A 24488-nucleotide genomic window follows, 5' to 3' on the forward strand; every position below is an offset into this window, starting at 1 on the left:
ATTCAGTGTTGATTCGCAACTCAAATTCACCATCGCATCGTACAAAGAAAAATGCAAATCAGTTTTACACATCCACTCTATATATTGGGAAAGAACATCAATACATCTAAGACTTATCGGGGAAGCCAAAGTCGACACCAAATGCGGGATAAACGTAGCGCTTGAGCTCTTTCTTAGCGGTCAGATCGTCCGAGTAGGCGCGGAGCTCCTTCAGGTCCTTCTCATCGAGCTCGACAATCTCGAGGTTGGCCTTGATGCGGTCCGGGGTAACAGACTTTGCGATGACGGTGCTGCCGCGGGCGACGTGGTAGCTCAGTAGGACGGTGGAGGCGGTGACACCGCGCTTCTCGGCGATCTTGACGACAGGGTCGGCGGTTAGGAGGGGGCCGCCGGTCGAACCGAGGGGGCTATACGCCATGATGTGAATGCCCTTGTCTTTGCAGAAGTCGACAATCTCTTGCTGGGGCAGACTGGGGTGGTTCTCAATCTGGTTGACGGCAGGGATGACATTGGCCTGGGGGAGGAGCTCCTCGAGGTACCTCACGCTGTAGTTGCAGACGCCGATGGAGCGGACCTTACCCGTATCGAGGAGTTTCTCGACCGACTTCCAGATGTCAACATGCGAGTGGCTCCGGATGATGTCGCGGGAGCCGTCGGGCTTGGTGGGAAATCTGTCGTGGTTGCCGTTGGGGTTCATGGCAATGGGCCAGTGCTGTTTGATTGTGAGCTCATATTCGGTCGTGATGCGTCATGTGAGTCGGCGTCTGAGGCAGAGAGAACGTACAACAAGGAAAAGGTCAACGTAGTCGAGGCCCAGGCTCTTCAAGCTCTTCTCCAGGCCCTCCTTGACCCTGTCATCGCCAATCGTGTAGGTGGCCCAAAGCTTGGTAACGACGAAGATGTCCTCGCGCTTGACGCCATCGGCAAAGGCTTGCTTGAGGCCCTCGCCGACTTCATCCTCGTTGGCGTAGCAGTAGGCGCCGTCAATGGCCTTGTAGCCGATCTTTAGGGCGTAGGAGACGGCGTCCTTGACTTCGCCGGGGGCAGACTGCCATGTGCCTATGAGGGACATAAGTTAATGAGATATGCGAGGAGGCAGAGAAGTATACCGAGAGCAACAGCGGGGATCTCGTATCCCGAGTTCAGCTTGAAGGTTTGAGGCGCCATCTTGATCACGTTGCAATGTACGGGGCCGAAGGCCGGGGCGGGGTAATTTGAGTCTTGATCTTAATGTTCTGAAGAGGAGGAGGGAGAAGTATGCAGTTCAGAAACAAAAAGCCAACGAAAGAGGGGGACCAAAGGGTAACATCTCTCGGAGCAAAATACAAAGAGGGTGTGGGATGTCGGAATATATACTGCCGACAAATAAATAAATAAAGAAACAAGGCCAGAAAGCAATCGGACAAGGTCATCGGGGTTAATGCATTAGATCAAGAGCTGGGTTGAGAACCCCATCCCTCTCGCTGTGACCTTCCTGTCTTCTTCAACCGTCACCATCCTCAATGTCTTTTTAGATGCCAGGCTGACCACAATGGGGCAAGCCCTCGATAGTCTCAGTAAATACAATTCACAGCAGATGCTAAGTAGGCTTGTCTTCGACCTCAACTTCCATGCCCCTTTGTGTGGATTTCCCCAGGTTGCCATTTTGACGCGCTGAAATAGCGTAGTGTAGCGTATGGAGAAAAAGAGGATACACCCCTCTTCGGTGGGGCAGACTGTCAACCTGCTCCATTCATGGATAATTCTCTAGTCACCGGAACCGCTCTCGGACATTGTTGGGCCGAGTCATGACGGTGGAGAGGCCTTGAGTGCTGGGGGAGGGGCCCTTGAGTTGTGAGTAGTTTAGGATTGAATGGAACTGCAATATCACGTCACAACCCCCCCCCCCCTTTCTTACCGTTGGCATCACCCACAATTGGACCCAAACCACAAGCAGTTACAACACTCTGTAGCGGCGCCAGCGTCAGGGCATGAGCCGAAGTTAACCTCTTTGATGATTAATAGATCTAAGTGTATGCAAGAGAGAAGCTCTATCGCTGTGCCACGCTCGCGTCCCAGCATCAATATCATGATACAGCGGAACAGTACTGGTATTGCACAAACCAACACCAGTGTCCGTCTTGATCTCGATTCCCCAATCCACCGCTCATCATTCTCATGATTATACCCACGCCAATGCTCGTCTAATCTTAACCTGCGATAAGGACCCAAAGCCTGTGTAACGAGTCAGTAAGGGAGCTTGATCTGGGGGCGAGGCCGACGGGCAACATACAGAAAGAAAATCATAAGTACACCAAACATTTTCTGCTCCATCTGTCAGTAAATGTAGACCACTGAATAGATCGCCAGCGCCCGCAGGCGCGCGACATCGCGGGTGGCAACTTACAGCGATGAGCCATCTGTTGCTCGAGACACGCCCCCAGTACTTGAGCAACTCTGCAACCAAACGGTCAGACACAATATCGTTGATATGTTTTTCTTCGCCCCACGCCTGAAAAACTCACCTCTCTGCGCCCCTTGCACGTTGTCGACAACATCCTCCGTGTTTGCGTCGATTCGCTGGATCATCTCACTCTGCTCTGACACCATGGTCGCCAACTGTCCGAATATCTGCGTGCGTCTATGAGTCCAGCTTGCTCGAGATGGAGACTATTAAACGCTACAACTTACAGATCCCAACTCGGCAATAGTTGATTCGATGCTCTCAATCGCCGCGCCTCTCTCTTGAATATACGTGTTTTGTGGTTGCGCCTCTTCCATGAGTAGAAGTTGCTGATCCCCAGGAGGATTCAACGAGAGAAGGTCAGCGCCCGGTGATGGCGTTCCTCTGTGAGGAGTTCCGTACAAGGGCGATGCCGATTGCTGCAATGGCGGTTGCGTGTGTTGAGAGACACTGGAGATGAACTGCGAAGCTTCGCATCAGTACATATGCTTCTTTTGCCGTGGCAAGAGTCAGGGTGGGGGCTTACGTTGTCTGTCCTCGACCTCGAGGCCTGGATGTTCTTGGTTCGCTCCTCCAAGACATCCTTAAAGTTAGCCGAGACGTCCGTCAGCTTGCCCTGGAGCATGAAGACGACGTTTTTGTTATGCTCTCCCTCTTGATCAGCCTTCGGATGCTGCTGCTTCGTCAAAACTTGTAGATTTCCGATTTGTTGATTAAGAGCACTCAGGTCTTGCTTGATAATGTACGTGAGCTCATTGATCTCGACCGGCCGGTCGTCGAATAAAGTTCTGCGTCTCGCCACTGTTAAAGGACCGTCAGTACCGGTGCCGTATTTGTTGTGAACTGGAAGTCTCTGAATGCATACGTGTTGCCAGCTTCTCGAGCTTGCCCATCGTGGCCGAAATTCCTCTTCCAATCTGCGCCGCCTGGCGCGCAAAGTCGGAGCGCCGAGGTCGGGAATCGCCATCGGCGGCGGCCTTCTGAGAGTCGGTAAGGAGAGATCGCCTTTGAGCGCCGACCTTAGTCGAGGCCTGGCGACGTTGTGCTTGCGCGAGGACCGATTTGAACTCGGCAGTTCGGTCCTGTATCGATGCGACCGCCATTATGAAAATCGGTTATGTAGCGGCTCGAGTGAGAACGGGATCTCGAGGGGAGGCGGCCAGCGCGTTGGATTTGTTTGTCAAGTGGCTTTGTACTTGCGAAAGGATTATTGTAGCAATGGCTCAATCGCAGAGATGGATGGTAAGTGATGGGAAATCAACTGTATCAAGTTGGCGACGCGTCAATAGGTTGCGGTTGAGAACAGAAGGTTGTTGTACAATGCGCGCAGTCGTAGAAGTCTGACGATACAACGAGGTCTAAAGGCGATATGGAGATGTCGAGGTGCCTGTAGTTTGTAGAATACAGTGAGCCTTTCTTAGCACCGTCCCTAGTCAAGGTAAACGAGTGTCGTGGTCGAGAGATCCAGGTAGTCGAGAGCATTCAGCTCAGTGTTCTTGTGTCGGGATGACGGGGCCAGGGTGTCCGATCCAATCCACCGTCGCCTAGTGTACTAATTAATTGCAGACCTTTAGACATGTGGCTGGTGCTGCTAAGTACCCGTCTCCCTAGGTACCTCCATCAAAACATGTCTCCGAGTGCTCCGTCGTATAAGTGGGTACCTACCTACCAGATACATAGACAGTGCTAGGTATCTACCTACCTACCTGAGTATCGCTCGCGGTACGTAAACTAACACGTTTGTTGAACAAGGCTTTCTCTTCCATTAGCCAGCGGCTCCTGATGAAGGGAAATACATGGTTCAGTAGCCAATACCAAAGAAACACCCAAGAGCTTCGGCTCCGACGACACGCGATGTTTGCTCCTACCGTTGGAGCTACGTACAAACAAACCCTTCGCCTTTGGTTTCGGTCGAGATTCTAGCCGTAGTCGAAATAAATGGCAGCCAATATGATCTTGCCTCAGAACTTAAATCACAACAAAACAAACCAAAATTCAGATTCACCACAAACGGTATCACGCAGAACCGCAGCCATCCTGCCTGTTTGCGCATGCATTTCGATGAGGCGATGTTGTCATTCAAGAGACTTGGAGGGATGCCGTCTGTGAGCCAGTATCAGACAACTGTTACCTTCGGTCTGCCGCTGTACTGTACAAGTCAAGCCAGACAAGCTACATCATAGCGTCTTGTTGCCCCGTGCTCCTCTCAATAGGAATACACCTACAGTCAGGTACCGTACCTACCCACAGGCGCCTAGTGTATGGCACAGTCCCGCAGGCTAGCGTTCTTGAGGAAAACAGCCCAGCTCCATCTCCTCTTTTCAGTAGTGTACAAGCGTATACTACTTGGTATGGTGCCATTAACATATCGTTCCTTCAGGGGTGGTCAACATTGGACTATGTAAGACTGTAAGCGCTGTAGAGTGAACTCGGGGTGCCAAAGCAACCAGGATTGCCCGGCAATGGCTGACGAGAGCCATCGAGTTCCCGCACCGCTGCACAGGCAGCCCCCGTGCCGTCAAAGGCGAGAGCGCATGTACCCTCCTCCCTCCATGACCTTGCACGGCTGGCCCAAGCGATGCCCATCCACTCTTCCCAAGCCCCCAAATTACCTGTCCATCGTCCCGTCTTTTCTCTAGGTTCCCCGTCCCCCGTCTTCGCCTCCAGCAATTGTCATGGCTTGGATAGACTGGTGACCTACACCACCAGCCCAGCCCCATCCCGTTCTGCCCTGTGTCTGAAGGCTGCGCCCTTGGAGAGCGTGCGTCTGACTGTTTTCCGTTGCCCTTCTTGCTGTTTCCAGTTGAAGATCTCTGCGTTTTCGTTCCGATCTGTAATCCGCACGTTCGAGTTTGGCACCGGCTTTCCCCGTCCTCAATCTGTCCGATCTGTCGAACCATCAACCTACGCGCCTCATCATACCACCTTCCGAGCCGTCGCTGAACTTCAAAACACCTGCAGTCGTAGCCAGATCGAGTGAGAAATGACCGAGTAGACGAGTCCGACGCGATGGACGGCTCTTCGTACAACTATGGCTTCGGGGCCCCCCAGCATACCAACTCGTCGCTGTGAGTGCTCCTCCCTTAGCCACAGGCTCCCACATGACACATCGTGTCGCGCCCATCTTCTTCTAAGGATGCTAATAATGCTTTACTTGCCCCAGAAGCCCGGAGACGCCGACGAGTGCTTACAAGACAAATGTGAAGAGAACAAAAACCAAGAAATGGGTCGAAGCAAAGACTCAAAACTACGACGGCGATGACTGGGGAAACGATTACGACGATGAGCCCGAGGACACTGCGACTGTTCCACCTCTGCGACCGATGGGGTCACGATCGGTCAGCCAGTCGACAACGGCGACTATTCCCACGTCAAACCAGTCGCCCGCACTTCAACTTGTCGAACCCGCGCATGAGCCTTCAATGCGACCGCCGCAACCGACTACTGACCAGTCTGGGCTATCATCTAGCCCGCGGTCCACTGCCGGCCTTCCACCTCTGCGGATCCAAAACTCTGCAAAGCCGCCTCCCAATGCCTCTGGACCAGCTTCCATGCCCAGTGCTTCCGAAAAAAATGAGCCGTACGCGTCGCCGCAATTTGCCAGCGGTGGTGCACCTCAGGTGACCCCGCTGGTATCGTTCACTGGCCGCACAGAGTATTCTCACCGCACTCCGTCCCCTTCTTTGGGAAGCCGGCGGACCTCGCCAGCCCCGGCGCAGCCTCCAGCTACACGTTTCCCCCCTCGTAAGAGCAGCATGGGCCAGCAAGATCGTAATCATCAGACGTCGGGTTCTCGGTCGAGCTCGACGCAACGTCCCTGGGTCGATCAACGGCCGGCATCCCCCTCCAACATCAGGTCGCCTGGCACGCCGTCGAACCCGAAGTCGCCGCCCTTCATCCGACCATCAGACGTTTATCGCCGGATGGACGAAGACAAGAATGGGAGGGGTTCTGGGGAAAACGGAAGGCCTAGTAGGGGAAGTGACGGCGTCCCTAGAAGCGACCCTGTAGTTTCGCCTGCAGACTCATCCACCCCGAGCCTTGAAGCTGGTGATCTGCACACGGCACACGGTAGCTTGAACAAGGGCGAAGGCCAAGGTATTCCTGGTCCTGATGACACACGACAGCCTATCCTGGCACCGGTCGCGGAGAGGAAGAGCGAGTATGGATTTGATGGCCTTCTTGCACAATCCCGGCTCCAGAACCTAGACCCAGGCCGCCTGAGTCCTTCGGGAAATGTTCACGAGAGCAGTCTGGTTGTTCCTGAACTGCAGCTGCAGCAACCGACCGTTGAGGAATCTGACCAGAACCGGCGTTATTCTACCAGCCCTAGACTGCCAGATCTCGCTCGTATGTCTCTTTTCGGAGATGATTTTTTCACCAATCCATCAAAATTAGCCAACGAAGCGCCCCCGGTGCCGTCTTTACCATCTACAAAGCAACAGCCCGAGGCTGCCTCCGCAGCAGAGAAAATGCCATCCATGAATAAACCATTGGTGACATCTCCGCTTTCAACTTCTGACCCCACTCCGCATTCAACCACTTCCACGTCACCTTCGCCATCACAGACCCCACCAATCAACGAACTTGCGGAATCAAGCAGATCTCGTCTGCCATCGCAGTCATCGCGGCCACCTATTCCCGGAGGCTGGGTCACTGAAACGCGTTCCATTTCTGACCAGCAGACTCCTGTCGTTCCGGAGCAAAACCCGGTGCTCTGCTTGGTTTCTGGCGAAGTGTCTCCCATCACCGATAACGAAGACGAAAGGACTAGAGAGAGCGGTATTGCCATGGTGAAGGATAGTGTATCTATACCTGTCTCGAGTCCCGAGGCTTCGAAGCGGGCCGATCAGAGTCAAAACCATCCCGACTGGGATGACGACTTGACCATTTCAGCTCCGTCAAACTCTCGTGAATCAGGCACCTCGTCATCGGAATTCGAGGCGCCCGAGAAATTGCAGCGCGAGTCCACCATGAGCACGATTACAGAACCCTCCCCTGTCAAGGAGAGCGACAAGTTGCGGGAGGAGATCATGCGCAGCCTGAGTCCAGTCCGTCCTACTCCTGACTCTAACCAGTTCAGCACTAGCAACAGCAGCCAGCGACTAAGCCCGGCTATTGATGGCAGTGGCACCCGCGAGAGCACCTACCTGCACGGCGTATACGAAGACTACTGGGCTGCGGGTGACGACAAACCCGACATGTCTGAATTGCCATCAAAGCAGCCGAAGCCCGAACGCGGGCCGGCTGCCGACCAAGGCAACTCCAATGTTTCCCCTCTGAGCCCTCGCAAGGACGCTTCGGATAGACCACCATCTCTTGGTCGACGATTTTCCTGGGAGGCAGGATCGGAACAGGTCACACCAAAGCCTTTGGACGCCCAAACGGATCCCCTCCCCGAGTCCGTCCTCCCAAGTGCTTCTACAGCTGTAGACGCCTCTCCTTCTGAACAACCCCGCCATGAGGCGCAAGTTGCGCTGTCCGAACTGGCTAGAGAAGCGGAACATACGCAGTCGCCTACAGCGTTGGACGATGCGCATGCTGGTGTATCGCAAGACTCAGGCGCCGTGTCTCATCAAGTGTCGCAGGTTAGTTCTGCGCCGAGAGACGGCATGGACACCGAGGCGGCCGAACCACTGTCGCCACTGTCAGTATCGACTGATAAGAACATTACATCGACTGTACCAGCCCGCTGGCCGTCTCCCGTGGACGAAAAGTCAATGGCCCAGGTTGCGTCTGACACCGGTTTCCCCAGCCCCCCGCCCGGCGATTACCCGGCCCTGGCTCCGGCTCAGGCCCAGCCTTTGGAGGACTTCTCTCCGCCTACATCTCCTGTGCCTTCGCAACAGCAGCCAGCGCAGCCAGTCAAGATTAAGACGTTTAAAGAAATCATGGAACTAGCAAGCCCTTCAGAGAGGATCAATAAGTACAACGAAACGCGAGCACAGTTTGCGTCAATGGACTCAGGGCTCAACAACTGGCTGGTCACCTTGAAATCTCAGCATCCGGAGCATGCCAATGCCACTGCTTCATTCGGAATCGGCGCGACAGGTCCGGGACAATCCCAACCCTCGCCGACCACCTCTCAGCCGGCCTCTCAGCAGCCTTACTACCAGCAGTACCTCAACGCGAGCAACCCTAATCTGAGTGTGGGAGCCCCAGGTCGCCCTCCCGCAGGCAGCGTACCCGCAAGTTCGTCCCACTCGCCTTCAAGCGATTTTAAGCATTCGAGCGGACAAGTTGGGGCAAAGGGCAAGGGGCTATTGCTTGCAGCTGGCAAGGCAGGGAAAGGTTTACTGAGCAAGGGAAAGAGCAAACTCCGTGGCACTGGGGACAAGGTATTTTCTTAACATTCCTCTCAATTGGGATCATCACACCACAAGGGGCTGTAGGGATCGACAGTCTGATCCGTCCCATACGCCCTGTTTGTTGTTATCATTCTCACTTTTTATCATTTCCCTTGTCTCCCCCCTTGGCAATCACTTATGAGTTATGTGTCTTCCTTTCTGGCCAGAATGACAGGACTGTATGAATAAGGAATGCTACGACATTTTTTTCTGCACGATCATGTAACCCCCCCTGTGGTGCCCTCGGAGCAAACAAGGTCCCACGTGGCATTTTATATGGTGAATCCTCTCTAATCGCTTGTTCTTCCACAGAACGACTCGTCTCCTCCGACGGCTCAACCCAAGACTAGAGCCGAGCGGCGTACATCATGGGGCTTAAATCTCGGGGCACGCTCATCGTTCCATGTCGATAGTTTGGGTCATGCGCATTCACGTTTGCTCTCGGGATCCGTGTCAGGCCCAGCTCCACAGACCATTCCGGAACATCCGACAGATCCGACTCCACCGCCTCAAGTACCCCAGACCTCACGTACACCCCCATTTGATAGCTTGACTCAGGGCAATAGCAACCTAGGCTCGGCACGGGCTCCACCTCGGCCCAGAACCCCGGAACAACCCGCCGGTCCTCACGGGGATGGTGATTTGGAGCCGGTGTCCCCAGTTTCAGACACACACTCCCTGCCAGGCCCCAAGAGCTACGCAAAGGTCAATGATGAAGATCTTTGGGTCGGAGATGATGCTTGGATTCCTAGGCCCACTGTCAAGGCTCAGACGTCGTGGGACCCCTTCGCAAACACACCTTCGGTTCAAGAGAAGGGTTTACAAATGGAACGACCTAGAGATCCGATCCCCCATGCGCCAAACGCACACCAAGCTACCCAGACACAAACGGCTCCAGCGCCAATGAATAGTCTGGCCGATGACCAATATGATGACTGGGTTGTTGTGTCGCCGCACTCGCCTTCCTCTAGCCATATCCAAGTGGTATCACCTCAATCACCGCCAGTGCCGTCGTGTTCATTCCAGCCGTCTACTGAATTAGGCAAAGAAGTAATCAACGGAAATGGTGCGAGGCCTAATGCTAACCACGCCATTCCCTTATACCCGCACCAGGGCCAACAGGAAACCATACAACAGTTGCCATCACAACAGCAACAAACTGAATCTCCACAGCGCAATTCTTCATTTGTTGGTCTTCCGCCCATTAGACGAAGTTCCACTTTTGGTATCAACTTGACCAAGAGAGCCAGGAAGCGCTTCTCCCTGGACGACGATGAGGACGCTCAGCTTGTGTTGTCTTCTGCCCGTAATGCAGCTGACCAGCATGGCCATGATACCGTTACACCATCACGTCTCCAGCAAGGGGATTCTAGCTGGTCTGCTCAGCCTGCGCAGCCCGCTCGGATTGACACTGGACCATCAAGCTCCCGCAAAGACAGTGGCATATCACATGACGTCTTCTCGGCTACGTCGACGCAGGCGGCAACTCTCGCAACAGATAGTACCGGTGTCACTGGTTCCGACTGGAGAATTGACGATGAGAAGAGGCCGCTTGCACCGGGTGCGGCTTTCAGGGGAGCGGGCCGTGTCCCGCGGCCTGTCTACACAGGAGCTACCATGCAGACTAACGGACGGATGGATGGACCACCATTTGGCCCTGGTATGCGCCCACAACAGGGAATGGTGTCTCCAACGTTCGGGGGCGCGGGTAACCCCATCCATCACCTTCCACCACAAGGCCCCTGGAAGCTCGAGGAGTCTCACCTATCGGAGCCGCTGGCAACTAGCCGAAGCCGTCAGTCCGGGGGGTCTTTGTCTCCTCAACAGCAAGATTTCTTTGGGTATGAAAAGGAAACTGGAGTGCCTCCGCAGGCGGTGTCACGGCCAGAGACGCAGTTGCCGCCCAGACAGAAGTTTTCTGAAGTGCCTCCGTCCTCCGCACAGCGTTATCCAAGCCTGTTCTCGCCTCCTCAATGGGAGCAAAATCTTGGATCGCCAATAGGGCCTCGAAGATCTCATGACCTGGGCCAACAGCATAACGGCCGAGACTCGACTTCGCTTTACAGGGCACAGACGGGCGACTCTGAAGTCAGCACCTTCGATCCCTTAATAGACGAGGAACGTGGCCGAAGCAGGCGCAGTGCTGGCTTCTTCAAAGAGATTGGCGATCGTCTCTCCCGGGAATCCTCTCGCAGACGGCCTCCCTCCAAGGCCGAAGAAGCGGCAGCCAGTATCCCTGCCGACCCGGACATACAGAGGAACGAGGTCCCCGAAGCAAGCGTCACTATGGGAGAGTTCCAAGACCACCAAGGGCGACGATCGAGTTTCTTCCTAAACTTGCGAGGATCCAGACCTTCTGATGCAAGTGTGCCTCAGGGCCGTGAGGGTAAAAGCATCACGCAGTTACCTAAAGAAAGCCCTAATCCCGATATCTCTTCTCAGAGTCAAGAACTTGCGGGTTTCGCTGACAGGAAGCGTTCGTTCCTCGATTTAGCCGGCAATGAATCGCCGTCCGCCCTCCCAATTCCCAATCTGTCTCGCTCATCAACGTCGACTGCCGGAAATGGAGCGGCAGGCGGCGCTATGGGACCCCCCAAGAAGCGTTTCTCCGGATTTAGAAGCAAAGTGTTCAACCGTAATTCTAGCCAGCAAGACTTGCAGATACCGCACAAGTCCGTCACCTCTCAATCGGCGACTCCGTCCATACTAGGACGTCCTTCAAGCACGCCATCGAACCAACCTGTCGTGCTCAGCCCTCTCGCACCGCAAGGCAGAGAAAGAAGCGATACCACAGGCTCTGGGCCGTCCTTCGTACAACTAGCACAGCTTGACAAGCAGCTACAATATGTTGAAGATGGGGATCGCGGTAGGAGGAGTTCGGCAGGTGGCTTCCTCTCTGGGCTGTTCAGCAAACGCACCGCGCCTAAGCATCAAGAGAAACAGCAATCGGCTTCGCCTTTGCAGGATCAGAATGCACAAGTTCCATCACAGTTCAGGGCGCAAACTCCCAGCCATCAAGCATCGCCCCAAAATTTCGGGCCTGGTAGCCAAAGTGAAGGTCAACAGCTTACAGGAGCCCTGCCACAACAGCAGCAAGAGCAAACCCAAGTGCCGTACCTTAGTTCTCAGCATTCCCATGGGCGCCCGAGTACTGGAACAGTATTGCAGCTTCAGCCTCAAGCACCTTTTATTCACCACAAAAAGTCTAACGGGTCTCTTCTGTCTTCCCCACAGCCTTCACACCAGGGTCATGCAATGGCAGAGACGGGTGCGCGACGAGTGTCTGACGTAGAAAGCGAAGAGCATGCAGCACTTTCCCCGCCGCCTCCCGAAGCACAAAGCGTGAACGTTTCGCAGAATAAGCCCGATCACCTCTTGAATAGGACGTATCAAACAGAGGAAAATCTAAGTGTTCGTACATCCCAAGCACAGGAAGACCAGGATTCACCAGAACCTCATCGTGTCAGCGAACAGCGACAATATTCTTCTTCGGCGCAGCTATATGGGGAACGGCCACTGCAGCACGAGCAGCCGAATGACCAAAACCAAAAAGGTTGGGTTCCTTCTGGCTTCTCGGCGGAACCAACGCCTGAGCCGTCGATAAGGCACGGAAAGGAACCTGAACAAGTGCTCAGCTCACTCACCCCGCCTCCTTCGCAGTCACACGGTGGCAATACTCAAGCTCTGGGCATTCAGAGATACCGCCACACCAGACGAATCTCGGATCATTCTGCGTCGTTACTATCTTCTGGTGCCATGGCACAGTCGCCAAATGGTGTAGTCGGCCAAGCTGAGATATCCCAACGGTCATCTGTATCGAACTCTCCTAAGCCGCCCGTCACTTCTCAAATGCAGCCTCCCACTGCGGGTGCAGTCTCGGATCGTCAGGCGCTCCCGTCAGGCTCATTCAATGGGTTGCCAGGTACTGGCATAGCCGGTGACCAGCCACAACAATTCGATCAGGAAAGCCGGCCGTTGCCTGATTCCATGCCATGGGAGCAGCAGCAGTTACCTGTGGTAGGGGTAAAACATCTACCTCAATTTACTCAGATGCCACCGCCCTCTGATCAGCGCTCTTCCTTATCCTTCTCGGGCCACAATCAGCCGCTCCAATATCAAAGCTCTCACGACCATGATCAACAGAGCTTGGTCTCGAAATGGTTTAGAAACAGGACTTCTACGCAAGCAGAGCCATCCCAGTCTCACCAGGGGCATACGAAGGAATCAGCGGCCAAGTCCATTTTCAGTGCATTCAAACGGTCCTCCAAGCAGGCGGACGCTCGACCACCGCAACAGCAACAGACGGCACGCCTAGGACAGTCACAGCCGCTTCGCTCTGGGGCTCAGCGCTTGCCGGTGGGCCAGGAGCAGCAGCAAATGCAAGTTCCTGGTCCTCTCACTCAAAGGAGTCCTCATCCGTCACAAGGAGGACACTATCCTATGTACGAACAACAACATCAATACCCATTATCTATGGGCGTGTTTGGTCAGCGACCTTCCCCGCAGTACGATGTATCCCTTGGGAGCTCTGATCTTGGGCAGAATCACGGGCACATACCACACCACCATGGGCCAACTGTTGATCCCCCGATGGCTCGGGCAGCTCCAGCTGTACACGTGCCAAATCATGACGTGCCCCAACCTCAGGGTTTTATCGAGCCGCAGTATGACCAGGTCCCGATCCCTCAAGGGTACGTTGCCGTTCATGGCGAAGGCAGTGTGGTTCCGTCCCCTTACGCCATACCTCGTACATCTCCGCCAGATCAGTTCCTTCCACATCAAGTGCCACCAATCCAGCAACGGAGTCCGCCTCTCACTGCTTTGAGGCACCCCTCTGAGATGTCGTTGTATAACCAGTCAGGGGCTACCGCACCACATGTGCAACATCTACCCCAGAGCCATGTGCAGCCAAACACAAGTCCTGAGGGAGGTCGCCGGATCAGCATGGCCTCACACCAGTCCAATATGTCGTACGAAAGCCGCAACACCCAGCCAGGCACGGACGGTCCTAATAGTGGTCCATCGGTGTTCCGTCAACACAATCAGCAAGATCCCACTGGATTGCTCAATACCAAAGACAGCGGCAATGGCCGGATTGCAACGTCCAATTCACGATACAGTCAACAAAAGCTGCTCTTTTTGCAGCAGCCTCATCACCAACGGTCATCTCCCGTCAACACCATCACACCATCTGTGGCGTCTTCCCAAACCCATCAAACTCACAGTGGAGACGTTCAGGGGCAAAATGCTATCTTGTCTCAAGCGCAAGTTCACACTGATGATTTTCAAGCCGCACCACAAACTGCGGCCTCTCTTCGACCACAGTCACAAACTCAGACACGGGGGCTTGCGGCTGATGGTGGCAGTATTGCGGGAAGCAACTCGCGCAGTGCCTCATCGGGCACACAAGTTGCGACGAAGAGGGTCATCTCCCCCGAGCCGCCCGTGCCAGCTTCTGCAGCATCCCCTTTGGCGGTGAATGTGCACTTGGCAAACCAGGATACCCCAGACGATATCTACGATTCCACTCCACGACTGCCGTTGGGGCCACCTCCACCACCAGTACAGCCTATCGCCGCCACAGCAACCGGTCAGAGCATGGTTAGTGACAGCTCCGCCGACGAAGCGCCGCGAAATGCCACCCACGCAAACGGAGGCGCTAATGGAGCGCCATCAACAACTCTGGCCAGGGACAAAAGCACGCGAGCCGAGCTGGAGGACACCGAAGACGAACGCAAGAGGACCATTCGCCACGAAGCTCAGGAGGATAAGACCTTAGTGGACCCCTACGAAGAGGTGCAGTCCGGAGGTGTCAAGTACAGAAAAGAAGAAGACCCCGAAGTACCCCAGATGAGCGCGACAAGTTACCCCGGACAGGAATGGAACCCATATGGAGCGGGTGGCTATGAGGACTGGGATTAATTAGTCCCTTTTGTGGTAAAGCCCGCGAAGACATGTTGGTCTTCTTGCATATGCGGGATTGCTTCACGTGTTCAGGCGTGTAATCTTATTGGGCTACATTTTCGATTGCAAAGGGGAGTTGGGTATTTCCGTCTCTTGGTCGAATCTTAACCCCAGAATACCCATTGTAGCGAGGTGAAGGGCACATTAATTTGATTGAACTAATCGTCGTTGCTATTGGCTACCCACAGGATGCCAGTATCTACAGCCGCTGTGTTGACGGTGCACATCCACCATTCTGTCTTGTATCGACATGCCACTCCACGTATTTCGTTCGCATCACGACATGATTCAACGACCGATCTCCTAGTATTTCGTGCTAGCAGTGTAGTCGGGTGGAAGTGACTCCCTCTTTGCTACGGCCCCGTCATCGGACCGTTGAGGTACCTCGGGCACGCCAAACTTATACCGCGGCGGCAGAGACATCGTGGACTCCCTCTTCAATGCCCTGTCGGCATCAGTCCCCATGGAGTTCCTCCGCCATCCAAGTGGGCCAAATGTGAAGGGTACACGACTAGCCTTAGGCTCAACGGCAGGTGTGGCCTTTTCGATATCCTTAGTAGTAGGGTCGTTGCGGGGAGTGGTGGCTTGTTGATAGTGCAAGGATTCCTGATGAGCATCCTCGCGAGGGGCGTCTTGCCATCGGCGGAAGGCCCTTCGGCCGCCCGTGAAAGGGGGACGAGACGAAGGGCCATCAGGACCAGGGCCGGTGCCCCAGCCGCGGCTCCGACCGCATTTGCCTCCCCCAGCAGCACGTTGTTCGAGCCAAGCCTGGCGGGCGGCGCGGCGTCTTCGGCAGCACATAACGATTGTTGGTCAAGTTGTCGTTTCGTAGCAATAATTAAAAATCTAGGCTGGGGATAGAGAGGTAGAAACTTCCTTTTGTGGCGGTTGTCGATAATGTTGGAGTTCTATTCGGGCTCTTCGCGAGAAGTGAGGTGATTAAATTGCATGCTTTCAAATGAGCAAGTCCCCGCTGGACGGACAGGCTACGGACATATAACCTAAGCCCTTTGAACTGTGCACGGGTCGTTCCAGATGAAATGGGCAATGACAGATGTTGAGACGTGGCAATCGTGACAGGTCACGGATACGGAAGTGCAATGGGGGGAACCTTCAGAAGGAGAGCTCGTAAGCTGATTCTGTGTGGCTGGATGTCCGTCCACCCCTTGATGTAGGGTTGGGGGGTACACTTTGAAGGCGAGCAGGCTATTGAAGGGACGTACGTAAACACTATCTACGTAGCCTTCTCGCACTCGGTTGCGTCCCGGTCCGTTTCCAGGGACCGATTACGGTAAGCCTTGGCACTGCCCCCGATTTGCGCATGCGATGCAATCGGGGGGGGTTCCCCGCACTCGTGGACGGGTGAAAGTGGGAACCAATGCGGCGCCGCATTGCCCCGGCCATTCCACTGCCCTTGCACATTCACAACTCATCTGCCACCCACGCTGTTTGAGAAGTAGACAACGATCAGGCACGACCATTGGCCAGGGCGAACCATTTATCGACTGGAATGGGAATCTCTTCGACTTTGATTGTTTGGTTTTATTTCTATGGGAGTGTTGAGACCCTCAATAGGGTTGGGTTATGACGTTATGCAACCTAGACATGACATCCGCATGTAAGCGGTCTAATTCATGAATCCTACTAGTTAAGCGATGATACAAAATTGAAGGCCCATGCAGTATTTATACAAAAGCTCACGTTGACCCAAAATTCGGTACGGTCTTGTCGCCGCTGCCGTCTTGCACGATTCCAAGCCCTCCGACGCAATGTCGTCCACCTCGGTTTGATCGCCTGCGATTATTGCTAACAACAACCTCGTAAAACATGTTATGTTGGCTTGACTTCATTTAGGACTGGACAGATAGATGTTGGAGTCGCCATTTCGGGTTCCCATGGGCTTGGTACTGATGGCGGTAATGGTGGTGGAGGGGCAGTCATCAATGTCGCCATGACCACATAAGTCAGGTGGCAAGCCGTCAACCTTTGGTTGAAATACAGTAGTACGTGCTTATAACCATTAGTGTGGAACTTTTTATTGAAATGGGCCCAGAGCTATAATTCCTCGGAATTCAAGTGCACAGAATCACAACGTGTTTCCAAGCCAGTAGGGAGAGTAAGCATGAATAAATTGGTAGCAAGGGCCCCGACAGCCTTCGGCACACTCTGAGCAACATGGTCCTCAACGGAATCGCAAAGTTTTGGATCGAAGTAAAGTCAAGGCCCCCTAGAGTGCTAGGAAGAACAACGTAGCAAGAGCATCGCAATTGCAGTAAGATGATCCTTTAGATACTAGCTAAGCCCACAACAAGCTGATCTAGCTGGATCACGTTGCGAGATTTGAAAGGAGGCAGTTGCCGGTCAGGTAGTGGGATTGAATAGCCTTTCAAGAAGCGCGTCGCAAGGGAGCTGGGTGCCTTGTCAAAGTATCGCATAGCTTTACACCCCTTTTCGAGGAGACCTGCGAGATGGGGCAGGCTCACGAGAGCTGACGGGTGGAGTGAGTTTGACTGATCCACGTTCAAAGTCGGACTATATATTGCGAGTTCGATGCGTCTGCTGGATCAATCTTACTCTTCTGAGATGCGCCATGTAGCGTCCTTGCCAATGCTACCGTCAGGTATCGAAAAGAGAATAGCATCATTGAACCAGCCAACCTGGGCTGAAGATGATACCCCTAGCACTGTTGAGCTGGAAGTAACGTTGGAACGCAGTCTTATCTTAAAAGCCAAGACGAGAGCATGAACACCAGAGAAGGGATAGGCATGACAGGCTTACGATAAGTCTCAACCAGCAGAGGAATGTTGACAACTTACACTGGTGCCGATGACTAAGTACTGAATCATTACGGAGCCGAAGACGCACATGAAGTAACAGATACACTAGAAAAGTCGACGTCGTAAACCATATCGACTTTTGGTGACGAGGGGCGCGAGTAATGCGCTCCTACCGTTTCTCATCTTCGGGGTCTGGTGTGCAAGTGGTGCAGCCGGACAAGAGCATATCGAGTTTTTATGTGGGCTATGGAGTTTCATTGAGACGGTATTGAATAGCGCTATGAGGATGCAGCAAATGAGACATCAGTTTAATCCAGGGCAAAGCTGTTAGGAGGCACTGGTTGGCAGTCGCGATGCGAGATAGGAGCAGAGGAGACGCCTAAGACAAGGTTGAGGCCATGTTTTGCCTGCGGGAGTTGGGCCACTGTTCCCTACTTGCACGGATGTCGCATCACTTAATGTTGAGTTGATAGTCGGTTGCGATAGAGGCTGGCCTACCCTCAAGGCATGGGCCTCTCTTTACGTTTCAAGGTAACAGATTAAAGACGCGGACGGGCGTCGGGGTCGGTGACATGGGACGAAGATATGCCGGTCGCACTTGCGGCCCGAGCGTGGGCCTGACGGCAGGACGGAGGGGATGGTGCGAGATGTTTCCAATGCTCGGCCCAAGTTGGCGCAAAACGCCACAGCCGATGACGTTGCCACAAGCGCCTTGGATTATGCCTCCTTGAGACCGGTCGGGGGTCTATGTTGCATTGACAGCTACAATTCGGGGGAAGGTAAATTCGTCTTCTGCAAAATCCCCACAGCGCGGTTTCGCATCGAGCCAACGCATTATCTGGAGGCACAAACATTGACGACCTAGGAGGCCGAGCTAGGTGCTGAGTCTAGTTGAATGGGCTTGTTCGAACAGGAGAGGAGCCTCAAGAAAGCGTGGTAATTAATTCTTCGACACGAGGTTCATCGGACGAAAGCACGCGTCATGTGGCAGTGTACCAAGATAGGCCCGACGTGTCAACATCGGAACACTCAAAGGGTCAGGATTAAGCAAGAGTACCAAGCAATCTGGGACGGCGGACCCTGGGGGCGGTGTCATATAGCCAGCCGGTGAAACACGTAAACGGAATCCGGAGCAGATGGGACGAAGCTGAGCAGGCGGAGAGAAACAATAATCGCAGGAGCACCAGACGTGGTGGAGCCGTCGTTGTCAACAAGGCGTCGGCCGTTAGATCCGCGGGAGTTGGGAGAACAAGTAATTTGGAAGTGGCTGAATATAATTGAAACCAACATCACGATGAGGCGCCGTTGGCGTCTGAGGCACCCAAAGATGCAGAAACGTCATTGCTTTGTGCTCCTCTAGCTATCGCTTGCAGTTAATGAGGTTTTGTGGGAGAATGTGGGACAGTTAACACGCCCCGGACGGTTCCAGGCTAAACCTTGACCGGGGTACCGTCTGTTCCAGGGCACAAAGAGAGAAAGGGGAAGTCTTTGAGGCTGAAGACGATTAACAACGTGGCTGATGGCAGGAGAGGAGACAGTCAGCTATGTTAGGCCAGGCCGTCAGTGCGGACTGGAAAGCAATGGGGCGCGTGTCTGGTAGAGAACTTCCAGGCGGCTGAAGTTTGAGCGTGCAGCTGATGATTGATTTCGGCCAGGGGATCGGGGCAAAGCCCGAGTAGCCTAGAGGAGGACATTGAATCAGTTGAGTTACTGATACACTGTATGCAAAGGCATGTCGTCGGCGCGAAGCTGGTAAAGGGCATGGCTTTTCGGTAGTTGCTGTGCAAGCATGAAGATGAGCGCAAGCATTGGAAATATGAAGCACACCGTAGTGTCTTCGGCATGCTTCAGATTTCAGGGTCAAGTGGACACGGGTAACAAAGGTAGCTCAAGACGCGGGTGCTCGGTCTTGAACGTTGGAACTTGCTTGCACCGACGCCGGCACAGATGGGGATGACGGATGTAGTCGATGCTCCTGATGCGGGTTGAGCGTTGAAGCGTTACCGGCGACTCCAATGAAGATCTAACGTGTTCGACAAAGGGGGGAGCCGCAGAAGCAACTAAAAATAGGGTCGACTAATTGATGATAAGTTAAGCGACGGTCGCTTCTGATAGTTGGTGACCTGAAACTAGCTGGGCCAAAGGTTACAGAATTGCATCGGCGAGCGAATGTGCGAAAATGCGTATATACGGAGATATGAGGAGTAGAGTCCTTGATGATGCGATAGTCGTGTTGTTCAACGCATAGGCAGACGATGTATGTATACTGTGAGGGCTTCGTGCAGAGGCTACAGCCGGGGAGAGACGGACGACGGGATAGGAGAGCCGATGATGGGGTGACGGGGGCGACGAATCAGCTTGGGCTGGTGTTCGAATCGAGGGCAGGCAAGTGAAAGGGGTACCCATGTTGTGTTCCGGCGATGCATGCGCGTCAAAGGTCGGGGTCCGTTTGGCCGGGCTGTGTCTACCTAGGGAGGTAATGTGGCTTGCCGAAGCAATAGGAGAGCGAGAATATTCGGGACGACAGGGAAGTTTGGATGTGTAGGCGAGCAGCAGGTAAGGTAAAGAGGAACTGAGTTCAGCTTGACATTCTTGGTACCTAGGTAGAGGGATGGAGACCCATGGCTGACTAAAGTCCGTGAGGTATGGTTAGTAATCCATGCTTTGTTAAAAGGGACCGACCGTTCATAACTATGAAAAATGGCAAGCGTCGACAGAAACATGGGAGAGAAGGAGGGGGGGGGGGGGGGGTAAAGGGGAGAGAGAGCACATGACCAAATACAGAGAGAGGATGGTGGACGTGTGAGGTCGCAACTGCCCAATTCGGATTCGACCAATTTGAAGTAGGCAGTCCCGTGGGATGTACGGAGTAGTCTTCGCGAGTCAAAAACTGGCCAAGTTTTCGTCCCATACCTAGGTAGGTAGCATGCACTACCGCCTAGGTAGTGTGGCTGTGACGGCGGGCAAAGGGGGCGAATATCAGCAACCTAGGTGCCTAGGTAGGTCTCCCAACAGCATAAGTACAGAGGTACCTACTTGGTGATTACTGTATACGTACCCGGCCAGACCAATGTGAAAGAGGCAGGTGGATACCCACAACGATAGCTGAAGGCGTTGAGGTCTGCAGTGGTCTGTCTGGGCCAGGTGCTACCAATCTGATAACACTACGGATACCTACACTACTACACCAGATAGGTGCCGAGGACGACAAACATGCGCGCATCTCGGTCTGCATGTCGTCACGCCGTCATGCCCCACTCGGTCGCCTGCCATGAAGCCGCGCTGCCGATGACCAGCCAGCCCCCCTCCCAAGTATGCTCGTGCACAACTTGATCCGGCTGGTTGTGCTAACTACCTCCTACCAACCTAGCTGTACCTGCCACCTGCCACCTGCCACCCACCCAGATTAGGTAGGGTATTATGTCGATGGCTGAGGTTGGACTGGAATAAACGGCTTCTTGATAGCCACCGTGACTGTCTCATACACCACAACGGGCAAATAGGTAGATGCACAGGATAGTACCAGAAAACGGGGGAAATAGGGAAAAAAGAAAACAAAATTGATTTGGAGAAAAAAAAATCCAATGTGTTTATTTGTTAGCAAAATGTGGCAGACAAGGATGCCTCCACCAGCTCATTCGTACACAACAGACAGACACGCTACATACTCTACTGGTACGTAAACTTCGCACTAAAACTACCTACGTGCAGGAGGTACGTCAAGATGAGAGAGAGCCACCTTTTCGGGCGCGTTCCAGTCCCCGTCCAAGTGGTGTCCCGGCTATTCGTTGCACCGCCCCCACCCCTGCTGGCACTTCGCTCATCGTACACTGGACCCACACACCCTTCCTCTTCCTCCTCCTCGTTGTACCTGCTGGTCTGTGCCCGCCCAGGTCAAGACAACTCGCACTCACAGCTGGACCTGCAAGTTCGACATCTGGTCCCTGTCACTCTCGACCCGTCCAATACCACCCATGTCATCCGTCCTCTTCGGCTCCCGGTCCCTGTTCACTGGTCATGGCTAATTCTTGGTCCCCAGTATTTTGCAGCCCATCCTATTCTCTCTCTGGCTGGTCCTTTTTCTCGCTTTGCCGCCGCCGCCTCTCTCACTTGCGTCTGTATGACTGTCTGCATGCTTGCTTCCACTTGCTTATTCCGCGCCTCCCACGATTGGAAAACACTCAAAGCCTTGTCGTGCTCCGCTGTTCGGCCTCCATCCCTCATCTCTCCTCATCTCCTCTTTTTGCCTTTCTACACTTGGCCCTGAACACCTTGACAAGCTCCTCTTGCCGGCTTATCCACGAACCCATCTGATAACCACCACCCAAACCCGAACTTACGATCCCGATCTCATCACCCTTCCACCTTTCTGCCACTGCAAGAGAAACCTCATCCCGGCCTCGGAAGCATCGCCATGTCGTCGTGGGACATCTAAAGGCCTAACGCCCTTCTCCGCCTCTTTCTGTTCGGCACCCCAGTTTGATTGCTGGCAGCAATTGATTAGCATTCTGCTACACTACATTCCACCTTCCTTTCGCTTGCAAGCTGCCCTGTCACACCTTACGATTGCTGTCTGGATTCCTCACAGGTGCTCCCAGCTCCTGCCAACGCACTGTCTTACCACTCAACAAATTCAAAAGCACCCGTCCAGCTCCATCTTGGGTAGCTACCGTCATTGGCTCCTTAGTGGCCGGATATATTTACACGGAATGGATTCGTATGTCCCTCGTCCTCCGACAAACATGCTATCCCCTCCTCTCGTCCTTTTCTGTTTGCCTAAGACGATACTCTCCTGACTTGCAACGCCGTTACATATGGCCTTTTGAAGCGTCAAATGGCTGTTACTAATATTGTCTGGCACAGTTTCATTGCCGTCGCTGGCTGGGCACAGCATACCAGCCCTCAACCTGGCGGTAGACCTTTCGGTCACTTCCGATCTCTTTCCTCCATGGCCCGATCCCCATCTCCCAGCCCAAGGGCTACTAAAACAACGAGCAGAGCACCGTCCGTTGTTGACGTCCCCATTGTGTCTTCCTCTGTTGTCTCGTCACCGGCGCTGCGCCCTACCACAACATCACCTCCAGTCGACGAATGCGAACTCAGCACTTTACCCGATCCGCGCAGCCGAGCTATGAGCCCTGCGAGCGACGCCGAAACTGCCCATCATCCGGATTTAAACGATGAAGTTGCAACCTTGAGTGCCAAGTTGATTAATGCCATCAACCACCAAACAACTCTTGACGATACGCTATCAGCTACGCGCCAGGAGCTGGAAAGAGCGCGCGATAAAATCAAGCATTTGGAGGAGCAGAACGAATCCCAGCGGGAAATGCTTGCTGGCGACATCTGGATTCGCCGGAAGACCGCAGAGGACGAGAAGAAAACGATCATGCTCCGTCTTACGCAGGAGAAGAAGTTGCGGGAGGATGCTGAGAAGGAGACCAAGAGGATTGAACAAGAGCTGGAGAACTTGACCACGGCCTTGTTTGAGGAAGCAAACAAGATGGTCATCTCAGCTAAAGAAGAGGCACGACTGGAGCAGGAAGCCCTTCAAAAGAAGAACGACCACTTGCGGTCCCAACTGGGCGATATGGAGGCCTTGCTGACCTCCCAGCAGCAGCAACTCGCCGATTTAAAGCACGTCATGGAGCAATTGACCGCCGAAAAGGACGACGCTACAATTGGAACTGCTCCTCCCTCGCCTGGCTTCAGCAAACTTGAAATCAAGGATGACGAGCGCTCGGAAGGCCTTGTCTCTTCGTCTCTCGTGGACCCCACTACGCCAACATATCCCACTAGCTTGTCACATCTCATTCAGCCGGTTCTCAGGACTGACTTGGGCGCATTCGAAGACTTTATCAGTCTCACACGCTTGTCTCGCAACCGTGCAGGAAGCCGTGTGTCGTCCGGCTCCTTTAATGGCCTCCACGGATTAGGTCTTGGTATCGGGGGCAGCACCTCTAGCGCTCACCCCTCCAACGCGTCGACTGCTTCTCTCTCCACAACAGGAACCTCTGCGACGTCTTCACCGCAGACACCAAACACCCCGGCCTCCGTCTCGAGCACAGCTTCATCCAACTTGGGCCCACCCCCACCGGCTCTCAAGGAAACAAAGTTCTTCAAACGTGTCTTGGCCGAAGACGTAGAGCCAACACTCCGACTGGATATCGCCCCGGGTCTCTCTTGGCTTGCGCGCCGTAGCGTTTTAAATGCCATGAGTGACGGCTCGATCGTGGTGGAGCCAATTCCCACCAATGCGCCATTTGCGTCACTTGTCAAACCGCAGTTCTATCCCTGCTCCTTGTGCGGCGATGCGCGCAAGGACGAGGAGCATCTGCGAACCTACCGCTTCCGAACCAGCGAGTCCGAGACAGCACAGCGCTATCCCCTCTGCAAATACTGCTTGGGCCGTGTGAGGTCCACTTGTGATTTCCTCAACTTTCTACGCATACTAAAAGACGGCCACTGGCGAGCGGAAGGCGAGGATGCAGAGAAGGCAGCTTGGGAAGAGAGTGTTCGCTTGCGCGAGCAGATGTTTTGGTCTCGCATAGGCGGTGGCGTTGTTCCCGCTAGCCATCCTGTGCCTTCCTCGGATAGGAGTCCCAGAACCAGCCAAGAGAGCGATTCTAGGAATGCTGCACCGGGGGCAGTAGTAACAGTGGCGGAAAGCCCCAACGATGATGATGACCATTTTGCCACTCCTTTGGAAGAGACTACGACTCAAATGGACACCGGAGTCTCGCTGGCGCGGCCATCTACGCCCTGCCCGAGTGACCAAACCCCAACAAACTCCCTGTCATTGGAAAAAGGTGACATAACCGAGAAGGAGGGAGACAAACGCCTCTCTATCAACATTCCCAATTCGGAAGCGGAGCATCCTGCTATTACAGCTGTTGCTGAAGGGCAATAAGCAGGTACACCCTGACGGATCAAACATGCATCCACAAAGAGCGAGTC

The 24488-nt window shown here is 54.0% G+C and overlaps 6 protein-coding genes across 6 annotated transcripts; 3 read left to right on the forward strand and 3 right to left on the reverse strand.

Moving 5' to 3' along the window:
- Positions 1–106: 106 nt before the first annotated feature.
- On the reverse strand, positions 107–1167 carry GLRG_04603 (aldo/keto reductase; the record flags this gene model as incomplete). The annotated part of the gene is made up of 3 exons (XM_008095288.1): positions 107–712; positions 785–1059; positions 1110–1167. The coding sequence occupies 3 exons, from the start codon at positions 1165–1167 to the stop codon at positions 107–109; spliced, it is 939 nt and encodes a 312-aa protein (XP_008093479.1).
- A 1022-nt stretch (positions 1168–2189) lies between these two features.
- On the reverse strand, positions 2190–3546 carry GLRG_04604 (SNARE domain-containing protein; the record flags this gene model as incomplete). Its single annotated transcript, XM_008095289.1, has 7 exons — positions 2190–2214; positions 2273–2304; positions 2387–2436; positions 2505–2610; positions 2671–2904; positions 2970–3244; positions 3309–3546. 7 exons carry the CDS (start codon positions 3544–3546, stop codon positions 2190–2192), a joined length of 960 nt encoding a protein of 319 aa, XP_008093480.1.
- Positions 3547–5452: 1906 nt separating this feature from the next.
- GLRG_04605 (uncharacterized protein) lies at positions 5453–8793 on the forward strand (the record flags this gene model as incomplete). The annotated part of the gene is made up of 3 exons (XM_008095290.1): positions 5453–5511; positions 5607–6793; positions 6842–8793. 3 exons carry the CDS (start codon positions 5453–5455, stop codon positions 8791–8793), a joined length of 3198 nt encoding a protein of 1065 aa, XP_008093481.1.
- Positions 8794–13755: 4962 nt separating this feature from the next.
- GLRG_04606 (uncharacterized protein) lies at positions 13756–14712 on the forward strand (the record flags this gene model as incomplete). The annotated part of the gene is made up of 1 exon (XM_008095291.1): positions 13756–14712. The coding sequence occupies one exon, from the start codon at positions 13756–13758 to the stop codon at positions 14710–14712; it is 957 nt and encodes a 318-aa protein (XP_008093482.1).
- A 345-nt stretch (positions 14713–15057) lies between these two features.
- On the reverse strand, positions 15058–15555 carry GLRG_04607 (uncharacterized protein; the record flags this gene model as incomplete). Its single annotated transcript, XM_008095292.1, has 1 exon — positions 15058–15555. One exon carries the CDS (start codon positions 15553–15555, stop codon positions 15058–15060), a length of 498 nt encoding a protein of 165 aa, XP_008093483.1.
- Positions 15556–22479: 6924 nt separating this feature from the next.
- Positions 22480–24441, forward strand: GLRG_04608 (GDP/GTP exchange factor Sec2p; the record flags this gene model as incomplete). The annotated part of the gene is made up of 1 exon (XM_008095293.1): positions 22480–24441. One exon carries the CDS (start codon positions 22480–22482, stop codon positions 24439–24441), a length of 1962 nt encoding a protein of 653 aa, XP_008093484.1.
- Positions 24442–24488: the final 47 nt, after the last annotated feature.

This window comes from Colletotrichum graminicola, assembly GCF_000149035.1.
Source record: "Colletotrichum graminicola M1.001 genomic scaffold supercont1.15, whole genome shotgun sequence".
NCBI classification, from domain to species: Eukaryota; Fungi; Ascomycota; class Sordariomycetes; order Glomerellales; family Glomerellaceae; genus Colletotrichum; species Colletotrichum graminicola.